General features: G+C 46.2%; 1 protein-coding gene across 22 annotated transcripts in view; it reads right to left on the bottom strand.

Annotated features, from left to right (window-relative positions):
- Positions 1-24135, bottom strand: part of OCA2 (OCA2 melanosomal transmembrane protein) — a 431394-nt gene that overhangs the window by 383707 nt on the left and 23552 nt on the right. For 21 of the 22 annotated variants that reach the window (XR_013536485.1, XR_008482351.2, XR_013536487.1 and 18 more), the window contains 3 exons: positions 7757-7855; positions 3084-3272; positions 189-246 (listed from right to left, as the gene is read on the bottom strand). Coding sequence is in view for 15 of the 22 variants with exons in the window: in XM_054258175.2 (XP_054114150.2) it covers positions 189-246; positions 3084-3272; positions 7757-7855 (346 nt within the window). In the remaining 7 variants the exon portion in view is untranslated. Of the gene's footprint in view, positions 1-188; positions 247-3083; positions 3273-7756; positions 7856-9334; positions 9424-24135 lie in introns of those variants that run through there. The other variant, XM_035306447.3, reaches the window with a different exon arrangement.

Here is a 24135-nt window from a genome sequence, read left to right as displayed (position 1 = left end):
GAGCACTGCTACGGCCCTCAACCCCCTCAGCCTGCTGCCCACACCCCTCAGCATCAAAGAAAGTCATAGAATCAGGCAAAGAGGGTCAGGCACCGATCCCACACCTCAGGTTCCCCTTGCTGTACAGCCAAAGGCATGCAGGGCTTCCCCTGTCCCAACAGCAGTGCTGGGGCAGCCACAGTACTCACGGAGCACAGCACCACAAAGACGAACAGGCCCGTGACTTTCAGCCACCGCACACAGCACCTGTGAGAGAAAGGTCGGCCTTAGTGCCAAGAGTAGCAGTCCTGTTGCCCAGACTTCCCTAATGCAGACACTTTTCTGCCAGCCTTGAGTAACTTCCATCTCAAAGCATGTGTTTTGAATTCTTTCCGTAACATGATATGAGGAGAACACCCCATCCAAAGGAGCATGGTGGAGGTTCCAGAGGTGAACCAAGTTAACCAAAGTGTTGGCACATAGCTTGCTGGGGAAACTGAAGTTCAAGATTTGAGACTTTTTGGGAGCTGTTTAAAGGCTCCCATCTCCTGGGGCAGAGGGTGGGGAGTAAACTGAATGCCTTGTCTCTCATATTTACCATTTATTTTCCCCTACGTTTTCTGAAAGGTAGAAATACAGATTTGACAAATATAAAAACAAATAATTTAAGAAAGAAATTGTGATGCCATTACCAGTTGTATTAGCAGATCTTAAGAATTCCTTTGGCAGTAACTTAATAAAGCATCAAGCTACACACTCAGCCCCCACTGAGGACTTCCAAAGCCATTCCAGCCCCTCACCATTACCCACTTCTTAACTGTGACCCTCTAGGCCCTACATGAACCTGGGCCTGGCCTGCACTCTGCTGCCCTTCCATCCCACCAATGTCCTTGCTGCTCCCAGACAAGACCACAAGGCGTTTGCGCTGCCAGAGTACCCCTGACTGCAGTCCACCCATCTCTGCCCATCTCTGCTCACTCAGCAGCCAGATCCCCGTCTCCCAATGGCACCATCACCACCCAGTCTAGGGTGTACTCTCTCACCGGCTGCTCCATGAGGGCAGGCACTAGAGAGTGTTTGCACTGTCCCCACTCGGTGAAGGATGCTTGTACACAGCCCCTGCTTGAGTATGTGAGTAGAATGAAGTAAGAAACTATGCTGGAACATCTTTTTAATACTCTCCTCAGTTAAGTTTCTGTCTTTGAATCTGATCCTTTGAAAATGGTAAAATCTTGTTTTGCATTCTCTTAAGATTTAATGAATTTGATGAATAATCAGTTCACGCTTCCAAATTATGATTCAACAGCTCCTACTTAAATAGGAATCAAAATGACATTTCTTTTTAAAGCATGAAACATTAATTGAGCTATTCTAAATACAAATTTTTTTCTACATAACTGACATCTGCAGCAGAGCTGACAACCCAAAATAAAAGGGTTTTTTACAAGCTTCTTCCCTGATCACGCATGGTACTTTTTAGACATGTTAAAAAGAATGGCACTAACGTCTTTTAGTTCAGTGGCAAACTCAAAGGCAAATAGCCCATGAACCACAGAAGATAAAGCAAGCACTGAATGCAAACGTCTCAAATGTACTTGAGTCTATCCATGTTGTAGGACGGCTGAGGACATGGCATTCTCCGGAGTGGCTGCCCAGCCAGCTGGGAAAAGGCGTGAACAGTGTCGGGTTTGGCTTCTTGTTGACCCAACTCACAAAATCTCACAGGGGATTCACTGGCCAAACGTTTATTGCACCGACGAGGGGAGCCGAGACCCCTTCTCATCACGAAGAAGCTCCAGGCGGCTGGGAGTCACCGTGGGAAGACAGCTCCATGTCGAGTAGCCGTGTGGGGGTCTAGGGTCGAATACCTGCCCCTTGGCTGGGCTCAGCGTGGCCCTAGGCAAAAGCACCGTCCGTGTACCTCCCAGGACTGTTGGGAAGACGCACAGGGCGGCGGGTCCCTCGCACCGCAGGGAGTCGGGGGCGGGCCTCCTCGCGCCCCAGAAGGTGCCCTTGGAGCGTGCAGGCGGATGCGCATCCAAACAACCGCGAGCATCTTCAGAAGAGGCTGGTCCCCACCCAGCCAGGGCGCCGCCAGTATTTGATGACTGAGTGGTGTTGTCTCACTTATCTGGGGCTTTCTCACTCACATACCATCTTGGTGTAGGCCCGCGAGAGCTCACGCAGTGAGGACGGTATCGCGCGACATGGGACAGTCGCGCGGCCACACCCGACCCTGCCGTGGGCGCTAGACAACTTCAGGGCGGATCAGAATGGAAGCCCACTGGTCCTGCCTCCCAAACCTCGTTGTGTCCTGGAGATGATGCTTTCAAACATGTGCCTCTCAAAAGAACCCTTTCAAATGAAAGTGCACATGGCGGGAACCCAGCGGATAAACAGCCTGGTAAGGTGAGACCGCCACTGCCCACACCCACCCGTGGCCTCCCACGCATGCGCATCCCCACTCGCACTGCCGTTCCCGCACGCATGCGCATCCCCCCCACGCATGCGCACCTTTCATTCCTCCTGCACGCATGCGCACCATCCACTCTCTCTAGGCAGCTCTGCTTCCTGGAGCATGGTAGTTGCGTGCTGCACGTGCCCAGGACAAATGCTTACATGTTAATAGTTTTCCAACAGATTGCAACTCCTAAAATGTTTTGAGCCTTAACAAGGTTTCCAGGGCCCACAGCACAGGACGGAACTGCACCCTTCAGGCTGCACACGGAGCCAGACCCACTCCTTCCTCAATAACGATATCAAATTCGAAAACGCCAGGGACTCCTGAAGCACACAGATCCTATTTGCAAAACCCTGACCATGGAGACCCCAGCCACAGAAGCAGGAAGGAGAGGAGTGTACAATGTGAATCATCTAGGTTTGTCCGCTCAGGTGCTGCATGATTTGCAGGCTGCCTTCAATGTCTCCCTAGGCCTGGGTGAAAATAAATCACCTTGGAGGAAAAGTGCAGCCTGGCCAGATGAGGCAAAGCTCATCCTCGTCTTCACCTTGCAGGTTTGAAGGATGGAGGGGTCACGTAGGACCTGATGTGAGGCCACCACCACCGCCACCGCTGCCAGGCTGGGCACCCCAGGTCCGCCTACCTCAGCTTGGAAAGACGGAGTCGGATGTGCGAGCTGTCCAGAAGGTCCCCTTTCTCGGAGGAGGCAGATGCCGACAGACCAGACCCCTCCCTGCTCAGCAGGTATCTTTGCTCCCAATCAGCAGAGCTGTCCTCCCAAGACTCTTCAGCGGTGATGAACTCGGGATGGTAAACGGGCATGCGCGGTGACCTAGGAAGCAAGAGAGGTGTGGTTGTTTCTCCTGAAATAGTAATGTCTGCAAAGCAAGCTTTCCTTTCCTCTGAGACCTGACATGTGAAATGCCACCAAATCAACCCTGGTCTTAAAAGGACCACAGACCATGGCATGCTCTCATGCCGGTGGGAATGGTCCTTTTGTGTCCTCACAGAACACTTACCTCAAAGGAAATTTTCTGGAGTCTCTAAAGTCTTCAAAATGAATTGTGGGCTCTCAAGAAACCAGCTTTTTCTGAGTTTGGGACTTTCCAAGAAAGCTGTTTCTGGCTCAGACCAGTTCCCACTGATTTCAGTGTTTGCTTTCTCATTGTATAGGCTCCAGTAGCCAATAGGTAGATCTGTGAGACCTGTCCAGAGTGTATGGTCCAGTGTTTCCTACGCTGTGTAGACAGATCTCTTTCTGCAATGAAGCTGTATGGGAGGTGGCCTCCCTGGCTTCCCACACAACATCCACAGGAACATGAGCAGGAAGAGGGAACATTAGTACCTGACTAGACAGGCCAAGAATGGGACCAGTATCTAGAGGGATGACTCAAGTGGAATCATAAACTTTTCTTAGAATTACTTGAGAATACATCCATTTACTTCTGTGATTTTTGTTTTTTTGTTTTGGTTTGTTTTGGTTTTGTCTTGTTTTTTGAGACAGAGTCTTGTCACCCAGGCTGGAGTGCAGTGGCGTGATTTCAGCTCACTGCAACTTCTGCCTCCCAGATTCAAGTAATTCTCCTGCCTCAGCCTCCCCAGTAGCTGGGATTACAGACACGTGCCACTATGCCCAACTAACTTTTGTATTTTTAGTAGAGACAGGGTTTCATCACGTTGACCAGGCTGGTCTTGAACTCCTAATCTCAAGTAATCTGACCACCTTGGCCTCCCTATGTGCTGGGATTAGAGGCTTGAGCCACTGTACAGAGCCTCCATTTACTTTCAGTTGACTCCCTGATCAATTCCTTCATTATACATGCATTTGACTCTTAAAAGTTTGTACCAAAAGCCAGAATTTTCATGTACCGCATGGAATATTCATGAGACCACAATACTGACATTAGCAACAGGTGTGATCTGTGATACGCTGGAACAGAGCCAGATCAATGGGGCATTGTGATTCTCCTGAACACACGACTGCTTTAGCCGTGGTTCACAAGGAAAAAAATGTTACTCATAAGGAGAATCCCAGAGATGCCAATTAAGCCATGTGTAACCAGTGTGTAACAAGATACCACATGACCGAAAATAGTCGATAATACTTTCTATCAGTTTTGTGACTGGAAAATGCTCAGGTGTGTGAGAAATAATATCACTTTCTTTTTTTTTTTTTTTGAGACGGAGTTTCGCTCTTGTTACCCAGGCTGGAGTGCAATGGCGCGACCTCGGCTCACCACAACCTCTGCCCCCTGGGTTCAGGCAATTCTCCTGCCTCAGCCTCCTGAGTAGCTGGGATTACAGGCACGCGCCACTGTGCCCAGCTAATTTTTTTGTAATTTTTAGTAGAGACGGGGTTTCACCATGTTGACCAGGATGGTCTCGATCTGTTGACCTCGTGATCCACCCGCCTCGGCCTCCCAAAGTGCTGGGATTACAGGCGTGAGCCACCGCGCCCGGCCTAATAATATCACTTTCTAACTGCTGAAAATAACTGTAACAACATTGGAAGCAAAAACTGAACCAAAATTGGAACCTTTTCTTGTAAGTAGAAAAACAAGTTAATGTCACTGCCTTCTGGAGCAGTGCTGTGCAATAGAACTTCCTGTGGTGACGGAAACGTTCACTGCCCTGTCCAATATGTGAGGTAACTTGAAGTGTGGCCAGTGCAAATGAAGAAGTGAATTTTTCATTTTAATTAATTTTAATTTAAATAACCATCCCTGAAGAGTGGCTACCAACTGTCAGTGCAGATACAGGGCATGCTCTGACCTTTGTAGCACACATTCCTTCTCTCAACACCCTTAAAAGAACACTTGTGAAAAGATGTAAATCAATGGATATTATCCTAATAAGCCATTTGATGAAACGAAAACTGCAACAAAACAAAGTGGGTGAAAGTGAAGCACGAAAAAGACATTCCTACCCCCACTACCTTAATCAGCTTCATGCACAAAGAGAAAAGGAGAGCCATGTTCCACTCCCTTGAAGTGGTTTCTGTGACATGGGGCCCAGCTCTGCCTCCCAGGGCATGCCAGGACAAATGCTTACACGTTAATGGTTTTCCACTGAACTGCAAGTTCTTAAATGTCACAGGCCTTCACAATTTACCACGTAACTCAAGACAAAGCATTAAGGGAATAGCTGTGTAGAGTCTTTGTCTTAAAAGTTATTGATTAGGAGCAATGGAGGAGAAGTAAGTTACCCCCAGTACAGAAGCTGGAAGCAGCTGGGTCAGTGGAAATGCCTCAGCTTACACTCCTTACCCATCCAGTCAGAGGGGCTGGTGGCAGGGACTGTACTGGGTGCCGGGATGTACGATGAAGAGGGCACAGGCTGGCTGACATAACCATGGACAGCACAAGGATCAGGTTGTAAGTAAGGGCATGTAGTGTTTGAGAGCACAGGAGAAGCATTGGTGGGTGAGGCAGAGACTACTAAGGGTTCTCAAGGGAAGTGATATTTGAATCCCTTGACAGGAATAGTACTGACTGCCCTGGAAAGGCAGGGAGGGAAGGAGTTTCCTCTAGTCAAGGGCTTTGTGTGAACAAATCATCCCTGCACTGAGAAGTGATAAATCCAGGTATCTGCAGCCCATCCAGATCCTGCGAGCCGGAGTATTTGGAGGCTGAGGACAGGAATGCACATGGCATGCAAAGCCCCCTAAAGTGTGAAGCCCTCTGCTCCCCACCCTGGCTGCAGCCTGGGCTCGGGAGAAAGGAGGCAGCTCCTCGGAGGCTCAGAGGTGAGTGAAGGAGACACAGCAGCCTGCCTGTCAGTGCAGGTGCACACCATCAGTGGGCAGGGAAAGGAGAACCCATGGTGTGCAAATACGGGATTCCAAATCAAAGCTGTTGGAAGTTTACATTATTTTGAGTCTTAAAAGAATGCGATTATGGAATGAGTCACGTAAGAGTCAGCTGTGGCCTTTTTCCCCTCTGATTCTAGATTAGCCTTTTTCCTTACCTACATTGTTTTATAAAATGTTGTAAAAGACTAACAGGCACCAGAGAAGACCCCTTTCCTCTTCATTGCTGATCTTCATTGATTAACTTCCTTCTCTCACACAAAGACCTGGTGACTATCACATTGTCTAACATGGAATGTCAAACAGACTCTTTTAAATTGGGGGGAAAGCTGCAGCTCATAAACCAGCCTTGTATGAAAATGTACTCCTTCCACATTTCTTTGTTTTCTGCCTATATTAATAAGAATAAGACCTTATCTTTTCAGCTTTGGAGCACTGATCCCATTTCTTTGGATTCTGTGTTTCCCAAATGGCTATCCTCAGCTTTGTGCTTGAATAAATGATTTAAACTGGGTTCTGATACTTTTGATCAGATTGACAGTGACAATTTTTACTGGACATGTTTAACCTCTGCCAGATCTTGACAATTTGTTGTAGATGTTTATGATTCCAGTGGTTATATTCTGTGGGTATTAATGTCCCCAAGTTTGTGATATGCAAGGAGCCAGGGAACATGGAGCAGGTGACTCAGGCGTGTGGCTGTTCGCTTGCCCAAAGAAGAGAAGATGAGGCTGCAGGCCTGGCCCATGGCCATTCATCCCAGAAGGAAGCATCTGTAACTTACCCTCCAGGTCAGCTCTGCTCAGGCAATTCCAGAACCACCCTGATTTGTGCCCAAAAAGGACCTGCAAGTTTGCAGGAAATTGAGTTTTCTTGTGAAACACATATACAAGGCTTCTCAACTTCGTCACTACTGACATTTGCGCTGGGTGATTCTTTGTGGTGGGGGCTGTCCTGTGCATTGCAGAACGTGTGGCAGCAACCCTGACCTCTGCCCTTAGATGCCGGAAGCACCTCAGCCCTCAGCCCTCAGAGAGACAACCAAAAATGTCTCCAGGCAATTCCAGCCTCACCGTAGCTGAGAAACCCCAGCCTGGTAAAACAGCCCATCAGGGTTTCGTGCATGCATGAGTGTGCACGTGTGCTGTGTAATCACCGCAGGGTTCTTCTCAAGACCCATCAGGATTTCGTGCATGCATGAGTGTGCACTTGTACTGTGTAATCACCGCAGGGTTCTGCTCAAGACCCATCAGGGTTTTGTGCATGCATGAGTGTGCACGTGTGCCGTGTAATCACCGCAGGGTTCTGCTCAAGGCCGTCTGGAAATTACTACCCACAGAATATAACCACTGGAATCATGAACATCTACTACAATAAGTCGTCAAGATCCTCCTGACCAAGGTTAAACGTGTCCAGTAAAAGTTCATATCTCAAGAAGTTCTCCAGCATCCATGCCAGGAAAGATGCCCAGAAACTCTTACTTTCACATGACGGGGAACATATCTCACCCTTTCTCCTGGAAGGAATTCCTCAGCAAAGGAGTGTTTTCAGTAAAGCAGGGATCTTTAGACCTGGAGCTGGACATCTGGAGCAAAGGAGAGTGAGACCTGAAAGAGACAGGGAAGGAAAGAGAATCACCAACACAGAAATAATGAATGTGCTCCCCGCACTTGGGCACTAGATTCAAGAATGTGCCCAAGATTCTGTGGTAAATCTTACAAGGAAATCTGCCTAAGGGTCAGTCCGAATTGTAAAAGGCTAAAGTTTTTAGAAGAGACCATTAGAAACAACTCTCCTCCCCAAATCAATTGAAAATGCAAAGCAGAAACTCGCACAGGAGACAAGACACTGTGGGATGACACTTTTAGGCTCACTTTTGCGTTAGCAGAAGATTCAGGCCACCTTTGCTTCTCATCAAGAAAAACATTCAGAGTCTCGTTGGCCCTTTCATAGGCAAAAAAATATCTATTTCCTAAAATCACAAGAAATTCACATTTAAATATCCTAATGGCTTCCATTGGAAGAACCATAGGCAGAAGTCAGGACCCAGGGACTGGACTAAGACGATAACCAGAATGGCAAGAAGGAAGCTCTCCAAGGACAGCAGCCATACCTGAAGCAAAGCAAAGGTGCACACTGGGCAGGACGGTCCTTGACCACACTGGCCTGCCCACCATATGGAAGGATCACCATAAATGCATCATCCAGATCAGGAGCTTGTTGAAAGGGAAGTAACTGCACAGGCGACTAAGTCCACCGGCATATATGGTCACCCTCATTAAAGGACACAAGATGTTAAAGGAGCCACATTCCACGAGAAGCTGCAGGAACAATGTTCTTTCCTGATCACTGGGAATATGTCATTTTATAGGCAAGTGCATTGCCTTTTTTAATGGGTCCCAGGACAGGCAGAGATGCTATCGATATATTCATTCTTTCAAATCACAAACGTACAACAAAGGAAGAAATTTTAAGAAAAATATTTTTGCTTCTTTCTCATTCAAGAATCCACCTGTGACACAGACAGTAAGACTCCTGTGCATGAGTAAACCTGGGCCCTGGGCTGTGTCTAACACCAGCACCGCATCTCTGAGAAGTCAGAAAAAAACCCTGTCTGGGCCAGTGAGTATCCTCTGGGCGTCACCTCTAGGCAGCCCTGGGCCACTTCCCGTGGAGAACACAGCTGACTGAGGACTCTCCTCAGAGGCTTAGCAGCCAGCAGAGGGCTGCATGGCAGGAGGCAGAGTTATAAAGTAGGTGCCTTAGCTTGGGTAGATGGAAGTAGGTGGAAGAATCTCTCTGCCCAAGAGACTTAATAATTTGCATGCTTTTAGCTGCTCAAACTGGCTTACAATTGAGATCCTCCCACCCCTGTTTCCCATGACTATAAGTCTGTAACTGTAACTCCTTAGGTACATTTAGAGAAATGTCACAGTGAGTGGACCAAACAACCAGATGTTTTCCGATGTTCCCTGGGGTGGTCTGGGAGAACCGAGTGTTATGGAGCTGGTGTCCTCCCTCGCATTATTTTCTCAGTCATGCAATGTAGATGAAAAGAAAACAGCGCTGAGCATGGTGGTTCAAACCTGTGGTCCCAGCACTTTGGGAGGCCAAGATGGGAGGATCGATTAAGGTTAGGAGTTCCAAGACCAGCCTGGGCAACACAACAAGACCCCATCTCTATGGAAAATAGAAATAATAAAAAATTATCAGGCATAGTGGTATGCACTTGTAGTCCTAGCTACTCGGAAGACTGAGGCAGAAGAATCACCTGAGCCCTGGAGTTCAAGGCTGCAGTGAGCTATGATAGAACCACTGCACTCCAGCCTGGAGGAGACCCTCTTGCTTTAAAAAAGAAACAAAACCCTTGGTTTTATTACATTAACTAGGGAGATGTAAATGGAAAACATAAAGATAGACTGTAGATGTTGATTCACTGAGGTTCATTAGACTGTGAGTTCCTTAAGAATGGCTGCCATGTTGATTTCATCTTGTTTTCTTGGGTACTCTTAGTGGTACCCAGTTCAAAGTAGGTTCTTAACAAATACTCAATAATGAGCTAGCCACAGTGGCTCACAACTGTAATCTCAGCACTTTGGGAGGCCAAGGCAGGTGGATTGTCTGAGCCTGGGAGTGCACAACCAGCCTGGGCAAGATGGCAAAACCCTGTCTCTAAAAATTCAAAAATTAGCCAGGTATGGTGGTGCACACCTATAGTCCCAGCTACTGGGAAGGCTGGTGGAAGGACTGCTTGAGCCTGAGAGGTCAAACCTTCAGTGAGCTGAGACTGTGCTACTGCACTAAGCCTGGGCAAGAAACAAGACCCTGTCTCAGAAATAAGTACATGCATACATACTTCATAATGAATGGGTTAAAACCCAGTAATCATACCTTACTTGCATGGGATTGGTTTTTAACTCAAATAAAACAAGTTTTCTAAATCATTAAATCAACACGTCTGTAGACTCAATATCGACCCTCTGAAGAGAGGACAGTGCTCAGGAGAGTGGAGGCTCTGCTGCTCCTTGGAAAGCATGACCCGTGGGGTCTTAAAGCAGCACCACATTGCACAATGTGGGGGACCCACCTTCCTGCCACTAAGGAAAAGTAGAAATGGGGAAAAATCCAAAGTCCATTTGATCTTCTCTGCAATGCCATATCAGGCTGATTTTATTACCGTTTAATATTTACATTTATCTACTTTGTGTGCACAAAGTATTTTAGAATTGTAGTTAAGCACATAGGTAATCGTTGCTGAGCTTTTTCATGTAATCGTATTTCTAAAAATCCAAAAATAAAATGACTTTCACCAGGAAATTTCCTGAAGAGACTTTGGGCCATTCCAGTTTAAACTGAACACGATACAGATACCATTTTCAACATTCCAAATCCGTTCCTCTCTGCAAATAGGGGAAGCATCAAGGGGGACTTGGGGTCCTATTGCCTGACAGAATCCCTCACCTGTGACTCAGAGAGCTCACAGCTCACATGTAGAGAAGATTCGGGATTACCCAAAAACAGTTTCCAGAGGCTGGAAATACAAATGGCATTCGACAATTTTTTTCTCCTTTTGACTTCAATAAGATAGAAAAGATTGATGAGATCTGTATTGTTCCTGACTTTTCCTCTTCTGAAAAAAGAAATCCCATTGACATTTTTCCAACTTCACTCTAAGACTGGGCGCTGTCTAGTTTAACTAGTTTCCACACTGTCTGATTTCCCCTACGTCTCCACAAACTCTGTATATACATCTGCAAAATCCATATGTGCCTATACATTTATAAGCAGGTGATACTTACGTTAAAGGAAATCACAGAAGATAACACATAAAACAACTGCAACTGTACATCATTCTGTAATTCACAGATACCCAATGTTGACATTTAGATCATTTCCTTTCAGTGTTTTCTTCCTACATATAAATGAATATTTTTAGGTCAGATCACACATATGTATGCAGAGACACACATTCACACATACACATATTCACATACACAGAGACACACAGTCACATAGACACATATTCACATACACAGAGAAACACATTCACACATACGTGTATTCACATACACAGAGACACACATTCACACATACACATATTCACATACAGAGACACACATTCACACACACGTGTATTCACATACACAGATTTATTTGTCCTCTAATTGTTTAACTCGGCTATCTCATTAGCATTTCTCAGGTTATTAAATAGTAACTATTCTTCTACAATGTGAGTTTAATGTCAGCCATTATATTCCATTACATCGATCATCAAATGAAGCCTGACCATCTGTCTGTTGACGGAAATTTAGGGGATTTCTGGATTTTTACCTAGATAAATGACAAACACCATGTGAGTCCTAGTAGATAGGTCTTTGTGTGTGCCTTCAATTATTTCCTTAGGAGAGTTTCCCAGGAGTGAGGTCACTGGGTCAAGAAGCTTCTTGGTGCCCATGGTCCTCTTGCGGGAGGAGAGCCTATCCCCATTACTCCACGTCTCAGGTACAGGCAGGAACAAATCCTCATCCCCACCAGCGCCGGGTATTAGACATGTTTAAAATCCTCAGGCCGTAAGTTTTAAACATCCAGAATTGATGGTCTGAGTCACATCCACTGTTGTCAAGAACCCTTGCTACCGTGATTATTAACAAGACAGGTTCATGCCAGACTGTGAGATGGAAACAGTTTCTTGCCCATGACTCTGCCTCTTCTGCCCTCTTCTTCCACAGTTTCCTCATCCCTAGACCCTTTAGTTCTTTCTAGATCAAAACACGTAACAGTCCTATGATGCTTAAATCATCACGTTGAGAAAAACAGAGCTAAAAACGTTGAAAATATTGCGTACCTGATACATTAACACTGCCAAGAGAATTTACATTTTTAAGGGCCAAAAAAGAGACAACCGCTAGTAGAAACGAAAGCTTGGGGAGGTGGTGACTGGGGTACCCGGGATGGAGGGAAAGGTCTTCCCTCAGTCCTTCTTAGACCCGGTACCACGTAGGCACCATTTATGTAGCCATGGCTGAGGTCAGTTCTGCTTGACAAGATGATACAGAGCCAGTAACAAGGATGCAAAGTGCTTTCACTACCTCACCCTGTGCCATGACTCTCCAAGGGATGCCCTGCCCAAGTCATATGCAGGCTCTTTCCCAGGCACAGTGCAGGAAGGCCATAGAGCAGGCAGGAAGGTTGAAAGCCAAGGACTAAAGACAGAAGGCAGGTGGCAGACGGCATGAGCCATGCAGAGCCCTGTGGAAGAACTGCTTGGAGTGAGACCAACAGAAATCAAGCAGAAGTCAGAGGGCAGGAAGGCAGCTGGTCCCTCTACGCCCAGGTCAGGAGGTGTGTAATGGGAGGGATCTCAATGGTTGGTGGCATTGGAGATGAGCTGTGGGAAAACCAAGCTGCGTAATGAGGCCTTCCCTGTAACAGCCTTTGCTGCAGTGACCAGGAGGGGTCCCTCGTGGGAAGTATCTCCCAGGGCAGGAGACGATGCAGACAGCAGAGCATGGTTTAGGCCTTCCACTTGGGGCCCTTCACTCTCTTTGTCCCAATTACTTGACGGTATCTCTAAAGTGTCCTGTAGAGAAAGGCCTTCTCCCCACCATATTATTACCAGGATTTTATTTGATGAGTATCACTAACGACCATGGTCATTTAAGTGAGTACATTCTGTGTTAGGCTCCTGCTGAAGCGATCACCTTTGTTATCTCATTTAACCCTCGATAACCCTGAAGGTGGATAATATGATCCGCATTTTAAAAGGAACAAATGGGACTCAGAGAAGTCAGGCTCAGCATAGGCTCCCAGCTGCTGAGGGCAGGGCCGACATGTGTCCAGCACCCAATGTCATCTCCCAGCCCTTCCCTCCCACCAGGAGGCAACACATCCCAGCCTGAGGACTGTGCCAGGCAGGGGTCTCTGTGCAGATGTACTCTGCATGGAACAGCAATCACAAGAAGCCACAGCAAGACAGCACAGCACAGCCCTGCTGCAGCCCCTGTGCCCAGCAGGCTGACCAGCAAGGTTCACCTGCCTTCCTGTCTCTCTCCCTACCTCCTCCTTCTCTCTTCTCCTATCCTTCTCTGCCTCTCCTCCTCTCCCTCTCTCTGACAGGGACTCTTGTTTGTGGCCGGTTGTCATCCTGGCTTCACTGAAGCAAGGTACCTTTCCAGGAGGAAGAAGCAAACTAGCAGGCAGTGGTGAAGCTACGCTGACCCCAAAAGCAACCACACTGAACAGCCAAGCATATTTCCCATGGACAGAAAGCAGATCTGAGGAAGAAACATGAGTGGGGAAAATGCCGGAGCTCACGGGCGGTTTTTCAGGACGCTTGGAAGGAGACTACGATTCCTCACCCATGTACAGGCAGAGCCTCTGGGAGTCTGGCATCATTCTGTAAAAGCAAGGTCAGCCCTTCAGTGTAATGTCACAGAGAAAGAAAACAGCACCAAGATCAGCACAGCTTTGTGCAGTGGCCCTAGGCACACATTTTAATACTTCAAGTCCACAGAATAGGAGGAGCACAGATTCACAGGTCGCTGGGGAAAGAGATGATAGGTAAAGACATATAATAGGCCAGACCGTGGCTGCGAGGTGGCTAAATATGAACAGCTCCTTCTGGACGGGTACAGTGGCTCATGCCTGTGATCCCAGCACTTTGGGAGGCCAAGGCGGGCAGATCACTTGAGAGCAGGAGTTTGAGATCAGCCTGACCAACCTGGAGAAACCCTATCTCTATTAAAAATACAAAACAAAAAAAAAAAAATGGGCATGGTGGTGCACACTGTGGTCCCAGCTACTCGGGAGGCTGAGGCAGGAGGACAATCACTTGAACCCGGGAGGGAAAGGCTGCAGTGAGCCAAGATTGCACCCCTGCACTCCAGCCTGGGCGGCAGAGCACCCAGAAATAAATATTTTTCTTTCTAAAACTTAAGGGACTTGGAAGGAAAGTGGATATTCATTGGAAGATTAAAGTTTCAAATGAATTGACAAACCAAGATACCCTGTATATTATCTACTAATAGTAGTGGAAAAGGGAATTAAGAGAATGTAGTGTTTACAGGTGAATAGTCCTTTCACTTTTTCTCCCTGCCAACATAATAAAATTTTATTTGTTTATACTGCAGTTAACCTTTGTTTGAACAACTAGTTTCATTACAGATGGTGCAAATTAATGTTTTTAAAAGAATGTTGGCAGACTGTTTTAAAAATGCTTCTAGAGGATTTGCAAGGACAATTAACACAAGAAATGAACTCGCCCAATCTCGTCTGATCTCGGAAGCTAAGCAGGGTCAGGCCTGGTAGGCACTTGGATGGAAGACTGCCCTGGAATACTGGGTGCTGTAGGCTTTAAAAAAATAAATTAAAATTAAAAAAAAAAAGGGGGCCGGGCGTGGTGGCTCACACCTATATTTCCAGCACTTTGGGAGGCCGAGGCGGGTGGATCATGAGGTCAAGAGATCGAGACCATCCTGGTCAACATGGTGAAACCCCGTCTCTACTAAAAATACAAAAAATTAGCTGGGCATGGTGGCGCGTGACTGTAATCCCAGCTACTCGGGAGGCCGAGGCAGGAGAATTGCCTGAACCCAGGAGGCAGAGGTTGCAGTGAGCCGAGATCGCGCCATTGCACTCCAGCCTGGGTAACAAGAGCGAAACTCCATCTCAAAAAAAAAAAAACAAAAAAAAAAAAACAAGAAATGTTGAATATAAAGGGATATTAATAATTGGCAAAACGCATAGTCACAGTCCCCAAAGCCTGGGGAGGTATTCACTGGGAAATACTCACAGGAGCGATTTAGGACTACTTAGATTTAAGAAAATCACGTGCATTTAAGGTCTAATTTGAACTGTCTTTTCACCTAAGGAAAGTAGTTTAAACAACCAACTAATGGGCCCAGTGGCACGATTTTTGAGGCTTACAATTCAATGGTGAAAGAGGAAGATGGGACGGTAGTGCCCGAGCCCAGGGAGACACAGGAAGCCGACATCTCGGAAGCCAGACGTGCATGGCCATTTCTATCTAGCTTGCCGTGAAAGCTGGTGATCGCTCAATAAATGTCCAAAAATCACAATAAAGATGATTGGTGCCCATTTTTTCTGAGGCTTACATGCAGTAAAACAAAATTCCACCCTTGGGCTTAAGTCATTCCTCAGACATAAGAATACAATCCTTCCTTTTCGAAGCAAATGGATGGAACGTGAAAGACTCCTGTTTAGAGAACCACTGCAGTGTAATTAGGCAAGTTCTCAAATCTCAGCCCAATGAGCAAAGAAACCAGGACTGGAACGATTGTTTTCAGTCAGAAAAAAACCTGAGGGAAGAAATCAGACCACTTTCACTCCAGTTAGCTGAAAAGCCCCAAAATTAACTATTAACATTAGATGGGCTTGTGACTGGGCTGGTTATTGAAGAGATAACTCATTTTTATTGCACAGAACCCAGAGGTATACTCCTCCCAAAAGAAACCGGATGGGCTATGCTTTTCAAGGAAGAAAGATAAGGTTCTTCATTTTAATGAATGGGGTGCAGGCCTTGAGTTAAAAGTTGTACGTTTTCCTAATAGCCACCCTCACAGAAAGACCGATGAATGCTTGAGTCCTGGGGAAGGAAAACATTCAGCAGCGTCAACAGGAACACACGTGGGCAGATGCTGCCTCCATATGTTACTGTATGAAGCCTGAGGTTATTCCATTTTGCCAGAGTAGACAGCTCTCTGAAAGACCATTTTACAACTTTTGCTAACATTTTTCATATTATATATGTGCGTGTGTACAACTTGCTCAGCAGTGATATCTCACATAAAAAGGGGGAAGTATGTTTTTTGAAAAATTATTCTAACCAACCACTAATTTGCAATCAATGAAACATTCAAGGGCATTCTCTGAAATGACAGTAGGTGGCAAAGCACGCACGAAGCGGTGGCAGACTGTCGCTATCTCACGTTCCTAGGTACATTCTGCCAGTGACACACTGGTACATTTTTCCTACACTCTTCTTCGAAAGCCCAGCCTTTCTGGCTGCTTGTCCAGGAGAATCTTGTCCCAGTGGCCTGGCGTGGAACTGACACGTGAACAGCCTGGAGACTCGCCCAGCGACTAATGGACAGCACATTTCTCTGCAGATTGCAATTCTCCTTGCCATGTGCTACAGGCATCTGAACAAGTCGTGGCTTCACAGGATTTTCTGTCTATTAGTTCTATCAATTGGGTGTTGAAATCTCCAACTGTGATTCTTGTCTCTATCAGTTTTTGCTTCGTGTATTCTGAAGCTCAGTTACTGAGTCCATAAACACTGTGAATTATGTCCTTCTGATCAACTGACCACTCTATCGTTATGGCCTTCTTTCTCCCTAATAATATTCTCTGCTCCAAAACCTACTTTTTCTGATATTAACATAGACGTCCTGTTTTTCTTTGGACAGTATCAGTTTTAGCGTCGTATGTCTTTTTTCATCTTTTTGTGTTTAACGTAGCCACGCTTTTATACTTCGAATGGGTTCCTTAAGGGGTGGCATATAGTCCGATTTTGATTTCTTTCCCAACATGACAATGTCTACTTTATAATCAAGATAATCAGTCCATTCACATATAATATGATGAGCAGTATATTTAGGTTTAGTTCTACCATCCTGGTACTTGTATTTGTCAACATGTTCCTTCTTCCCTTCTGCCTTATTTTGCATTAAGTATTTTGTATGCTTCCATTTCATCTTTTTGTTGGCTTATGAGTTATAACTCTTTTGTATTCTAGGTATTCTTTAGGGTTTACAGTACACATCTTAAACTTCCCACAGTCCAACTTAAAGTGATAGTATACCCACTGCTATAAGCATACAACAGGAATATCTACATGTATAACATACATGCACACACACATAGACAGTATATAACATATATGTATGCATACACATATTTAACATGCATGTATGTGTGCATACACCATGTACAACATACATGTATGCATACAACATATAACATGCATGTGTGTGTGCATGCACATCAAATGACATGCATGTGCGCATGCACAGCATATGACATACATGCATGTGTGCACAGCATATGGTATGCATACATGTACTCATGCACCGCATGTGACCATACATGCATGTATGCATGCACAGTATATGACACCGTACCTCTGTGGTACCCCATGGTTCACATACAGGAACAGTGCGCTTCCATTTCTCTCTTGTCAGCCTTTGTGTCATTGCTGTCACACTTTTTTTTTTTTTTTTTTTTTGAGACGGAGTTTCGCTCTTGTTACCCAGGCTGGAGTGCAATGGCGCGATCTCGGCTCACCGCAACCTCCGCCTCCTGGGTTCAGGCAATTCTCCTGCCTCAGCCTCCTGAGTAGCTGGGACTACAGGCACGTGCCACCATGCCCAGCTAATTTTTTGTATTTTTAGTAGAGATGGGGTTTCACCATGCTGACCAGGATGGTCTCGATCTCTTGACCTCGTGATCCACCCGCCTCGGCCTCCCAAAGTGCTGGGATTACAGGCATGAGCCACCGCACCCGGCCCTCTGTCACACTTTTACATGTGATAAGAGACCCACCCTGCATTTTGATTATTAGAAGAAATGTGTAGCTTTACAAAGCCGTCAATGTTTCTGTACCCTCCATTCCTTTGGGCAGACCCATTTTCCTCTGAGGGAGCTGGAGCTCACACACCCTGTGCCTGGCTGGACCTCACACTCACTGCTGCCACATTTAAAGCAACATATCAGGGCCACTTGGTTAGGTAATTACCTCCCAGCACAGCACCTGGCACATCGCACAAAGTTCAGGCTTCAGTATTTTACAGAGAAATCCAGCATTTCTCTCCAACAAATACTTCTTAGTTATCTGTCACAGTTTCCTCCAGACTCACATACCTCAGTCTCTAAAACAGGGGGTTGTGCTAGAATCACTCTTAAGAAACCTAAACTATCCTGGTGATATCACATTGAGTGATACTGAATATTCATACCAAGACCCCCAGCCTTGAGAACTGCCCCTTCCTCCAACGCAGAACACCAGCTGTTTAGCAGGGCAGCTGCTCAGGACTTGCAGCTATGAAATGGCTGCCTGGTCAGGGTCCACATGTCCCACTCCTTCCATTTCAGGGGGCCACAGAACCAAGTCCCAGATGGTGGGAGGAGGACACGATGGATGACACTCTAGGCTCTCTCTTCCTGTTCACCCACTCTCTCATCGCACACTCCCGGTGAACTTTACCAGCAGTGCCTCTGGGAAGCTATTCTACCAGTCAGCATACCAGAAGGAAATGGGAACTCAGTAAGTGGAATAATTCAAAGGGAATTCAATAAAGGGAAAATTTGCAAAAATGTAGGCAGAGTGTAGGGAAAACACGCATGCAGTATCACATGGTTTGGGACACGTGCAGTAACAGCACATCTGTTACCACCCCTGGCCTGAAGGGAATGAAGAAGAAGACAGTTTTCAGAACCCAGAAGAAAAGGGTCTTGCGGAAGGGCCATTCTGAGATGAAAGGAGGTCTCTTGCTGAGGACAGATCAGCCACAAGGGTCTCTCTGGGAGGATGGGAGAGGGAGGACTGAAGAAATAAGAACCCCAGTCACATCATGCTCCAGCTCCTGCCATGTTCCCATAGGCTGAACTCAGCCAGAAGCCACCAGGGAGCTCTAAGAAATCCCTAGAGGTCAGTACCCCGGGGCAGAGGGCAGGGAAAAGGAGGGAAGGGGCGACCGAGCATGTGTTGACAACAGCAGGATAGGGCATCTACCGTCCTGCTCCGAATAATGACCGCAGCGCTGCCACCACACTGCCAAGCGGACTTCACACACGCAAGCAGGAAACGAACTGATACTGTGCTGGGAGTTTAGGGCTATTCCTTTTACAGAGGCTGTGCCTCTTCACACAGGGTAGGCAGCAGCAAGCCTGGCTTTACTCTCAGTTCAAATCGACATGCCTGAAATGAATGTTTTCCTAAAAGCCACCTGCTCAAGATTTCCCTCTTGTCATCTTTTTTGAAAACTTTGGGATCCCAGAATTACTCGGGACAACTCCAGATCTGGACTCCACCCTTGGAGGAAATTCGCCACACACACTCCCTTGCCTGCCTGTGCATCCCTCTCTTTGGTCAGGCCCTGACACGTGCCCTGGCCGTCTCACAAACTTCAGACTCCCCAGGACACCCTTCTCACCTCATTCTCTCTCACCATGACCTACACCAGTGGTCTCCAAACATAAGCCCACAGCAAAATCACCTAAGGAATTTCCTTCAAAGACAATTTCCTAGGATCCTTCTCGAGTTTCTGACTCAGAAGAGTGTGAGGCTCGAAGAGCTGTATTTTTAACACCTGGGAGATACTGACATACTACCACACTATGAGAAACACTGGCATAGAGGATGGATTCAGACCTCTCCAGCCTGGCATGAGTGTCTGTCCATGGCGCCATCCTTTGAACATTATCCACTTCATGTCCATTAAGACACACAGACAAACTTCATGTCACATAGAAAGACTCCAGGGAAACATGTGGCCCAGGCCTCTTCCTCCACTGCTTACATCTTCCTGGCATCTTCCATCTTAAGCATAAGGTCTCTGGGAGTAGGGTAAAAAGTTACCCAGAAAACTGGCAATAGAAGAAAACTTCCTCAACATGATAAAGGATATGTATGAAAAACCCACAGCACGCTAACATCATACTCGATGGTAAAAGACCAAAAACTGTCCTCTAAGGTCAGAACCAAATCGAGGATGCCTGCTTTCACTATGGCTGATTCACCATTGTACTGGAAGTTCAGGCCAGAGTAATTAGACGAGAAAAAGAAATAAAAGACATCCAGATGGGAAAGGAAGAAGTAAAAATATCTCCATTTGCAGACGTGATCCGATGATCCTATATGTAGAAAACCCCAAAGAATCCACAGGAAAGCTACTGAGCTAATAAATTAAGTCATCAAGTTGCAGATACAGTTATCAATGCAAAATACGTGTTGTGCTGCTATATGTCAGCAATGAACTATCTGAAACAGGGAAATAAGAAAACAATTCCATTTACAACAGCATCCAAAAGAACAAAATAGCTAAAAATAAACTTAAAGAGGTAAAAGACATGTACACTAAAAACTGTAAAACATAACTGAAAGGAATTAAAGAAGACCTTAATACGTTAAAATACATCCTATGTTCATGGATAAGAAGACTTAATATCATTAAGAGGTGAATACTACCCAAAGTGATTCCATGCAACGCCTATCAAAATTCCAAAAAAAAAAGTGAAAGCTGGTCCTCAAATTCATGTGGAACTTCAAGGGGCTCTGAACAGCCAGAACAACCTTGACAAAGAACAAGTTTCCAGTACTAACATTTTCAAATATCAAAACTCACTACAAGGCCACTGTAGTCAAAATCATGTGACACTGGCACAAGGATAGACATATAGACCAACAGAATACAAATGCAAGTCCAGAAATGAACTCATACATCTTACGGCCAACCAGTTTTATGGGAAGGGTGCAAACACCATTCAACAGAGAATAAACAGTCTCTTCAACAAATGGTGCTGGGATAACTAGATTTCCACATGCAAAAGAATAAAGTTAGACCCCTACCTCATATCCTATAAAACAACTAACTCAAAATAGATCATTTATTTAAAAAATAAAACCATAGAATTCTTAGTCAAAAACAAATCACAACCTCGGATTTGACAAATGGCTCCTTAGCTACGACACCAAAAGCCCAAGCAACAACAGAAAAAAATGGGAGAAATTGAGCTTCATCAAAACTAGAATCCTTTGTGCTTCAAAAGACATTTCAGCACCAGGCATGGTGGCTCATGCCTGTAATCCTACGACTTTGGGAGGCTAAGGTGGAAAGATCGCTTGATCGCAGGAGTTTGAGAGCAGCCTGGACAACGTGGTGAAACCCTGTCTCTAGCCAAAATACAAAAGTTAGGTAGGCATGATGGCTGTGGTCTCCGCTATTCAGAAGGCTGAGGTAGGAGGATGGCCTGAACCAGGAGGCAGAGATGCCACCACTACACTCAAGCCTGGGTGACAGAGCAACAGCCGGTCTCAAAAAAAAAAAAAAAAAAAGAACAAAAGACATTCTCAAGAAAGTGAAACGACGACCTATGGAATTAAAGAAATTGCTTGCAAATCATATATTGACAGGGGTCTAGTGTCCAATATTTTAAAAGCTGCCAAAACTCAGCAACAAAAATACAACCCAACGGGCAAAAGACTTACATGAACAGCTCTTCAACGAAGATACACAGAAGGCCAATAAGCACATGAAAAGATGCTCAACGTCATTAGTCATTAGAGAAATGTAAATCAAAACGACTATGAGATGTCACTTCACACTCATTAGGACGGCTAGAATCGAAAAAAGGAATATAAATGTTGGTGAGTATACACAGAAACCGGAACTCTAGTGCATTGCCAGTAATAACGCAAGGTGTGGAAAACTCTACGAAAAACAGTTTCGCGGTTCTCAAAAAGTTAAACATGGTCACCACATAGTCTAGCAATTTCACTCCTAGGTGTATATCCCAAAATAATAGAAAGCAGGGACTCAGATGCTTACACACCAATATTCACTGCCTCATTATTTAAAACAGCCAAAATGTGGAAACAACCCGTGCCCATCAATAAAAGATTAATAAAAAGATTAATAAAATATACACACACTGGAACGTCATTTACCCATAAAAGGACTGAAATTCTGACACAGGCTGAGTATGATGACACTTGAAAACGTGCTGAATGAATAAACCAGGAACAAAAGGACAAATGCTGCATTATTTGACATGTATGAACGATCTACACAGGGCAAACACAGACAGAAAGCAGCCTGGAGGCTCCAGAGCCTGTGGGGAGGACGGCGTGGAGAGTTACTGCTTAGTGAGCACAGGTGAGTACTTGGAGTGATGAAAAGGTTTTAGAATTAGATAGTGTTGATGGTTGCCCATTATGAATGTAATTAATGGTACTGAACTATATACTTAAAAATGACTATAATGGCAAACTTTATGATACATATTTTTTCTACAATAAAAATAATAGAAAAAATTGGGCCGGTTAGGAGGCCAAGGCAGGAGGATCATTTGAAGCTAGGAGTTTGAGACCAGCCTGCAACACAGCAAGACCCCATCTTTCCAGAAAAATATTCAGTTAGCTGGGTGTGGTGGCACATGCCTGTAGTCCCAGCTAGTCAGGAGGCTGAGGTGGGAGGATCCCTTGATCCCAGGAGTTTGAGCCTGCGGTGAGCTTTCATTGCACACTGCACTCCAGCCTGGGCAACAGCGCAAGACCTTGTTTCACACACAAAAAAAAGACTGATACCCTCTTGGGAGGCCAAGGCAGGCAGATCACCTGAGGTAAGGAGTTAGAAACCAGCCTGGCCAACACAGTGCAACCCCATCGCTACTAAAACTACAAAAATTAGCTGGCCATGGTGGTGGGCGCCTGTAATCCCAGCTACTCAGGAGACTGAGGCATGAGAATCGCATGAACCAGGGAGGCAGAGGTTGCAGTGAGAGCCAGAATCATGCCACTGTACTCTAGCTTGGGTGACAGGGTGAGACCCTATCTCAAAAATTAAAAAAAAAATGCACAAGCAAAAAAAAAACCCAGTCCCCTCCCATGCTGGGAAAGCGTGGGAATAAACGTGCCCTCACATCCTCTTCACCCAGGAGACAGATGTGGGAGGCACTCGTCGCTTCGTACAGCTCAGGCTGTCTAATGCATTTCATCATGATTGCTGTGTCATCCTTGTTGCTGGGAGAACTACTCTCTCCTGGACGTGAGGCCACACAGACATGTCGAGTGCAGGTAAAACACGTGGCATGGAGTGGCTCTTGGTCAGGAGCAGACCTTGAGAAGCCAGTGCTACTCTCTCCCTCATGCCCCTGGGGAAGATAAAACTGGTTCCACCCCCCTCCCACCCATCCTGCCCCATCCTTGCACTGCAGCACCCCTTCTCTGCCCTGCACTGCACACCGCCCTCCACCCCGCACAGCCACGTGGAGCTGGGCTGCATGCATGGCCCTGCACAGAGCGGTGACTTGGGCTGTGGCCGCCTCACACCCCTATGAGGGTGGACCCTGCCTGGAGCCCTCTGGGGCTGGGACCTCTGCAGGTCTTCCGCAGGGATGTGCTGGAGCAAGGGGGCAAGTTTTCTCACACGTAGTTCTCTCTCACACGTAGTGCTGGGGAGGGTGCTGGCCTAAAAGCACATCCTGGCTCACTGTCTTCCAGTACCACCACGCTGTGCACTGTGCGGTGCTCCTGGGCAAGGAACTATGGTTGGGAAATCTACAGACATTTCCCCTTATAGTATTTTAAAATTCAAACAATTGATGAAGTTTCCACCAAGATCCCTTTTTTTTTTTTAATAGAGACAGTTCTCACTAGGTTTCCCAGGATGGAGTGTAGTGGCTATTCATTCACAGACCAGGCCATGGCACACTGCAGCCTCGAACTCCTAGACTCAAGCAATCCTCCTGCCCCGGCCTCCAGAACAGGACTAGTCTTTGAAGGGTGCAGGCAAGGACCCTGGGATGCTTGGGCACTGGTCGGGTTGGATTTGGTTCTCATGTGACCAGGGGTTTATTGATAGGCCCATGTTATCTTTCCTATAGGCTTATGCCCTCTAGCCCACTATTCTGCAAAAAAATCGGAAACACACATTCGTTGTAAGAAGGAAGCCAGCATTTGTAGCTACTGTCTAACCCCTCTCTGCTTCACTGAGCTGGAAGCATCCTCCTATCTGAGGCTGGGCCACATGTAACCCACAGATCAGTAACCACCCTCAGGAACCAGATCCCTGAGGCTGGCTGGGGTGCTGAACGGCCTGACCTCTGCGCTGGAATCCAGCAGCTGTGCTTCCCAGGGCATGTGTCCTGC

The sequence above is a fragment of the Callithrix jacchus genome, chromosome 6, assembly GCF_049354715.1.
Source record: "Callithrix jacchus isolate 240 chromosome 6, calJac240_pri, whole genome shotgun sequence".
Taxonomy (NCBI): Eukaryota; Metazoa; Chordata; class Mammalia; order Primates; family Cebidae; genus Callithrix; species Callithrix jacchus.
Note: the sequence above shows the minus strand (reverse complement) of the source record. Positions and strands in the feature narration are given on the sequence as shown.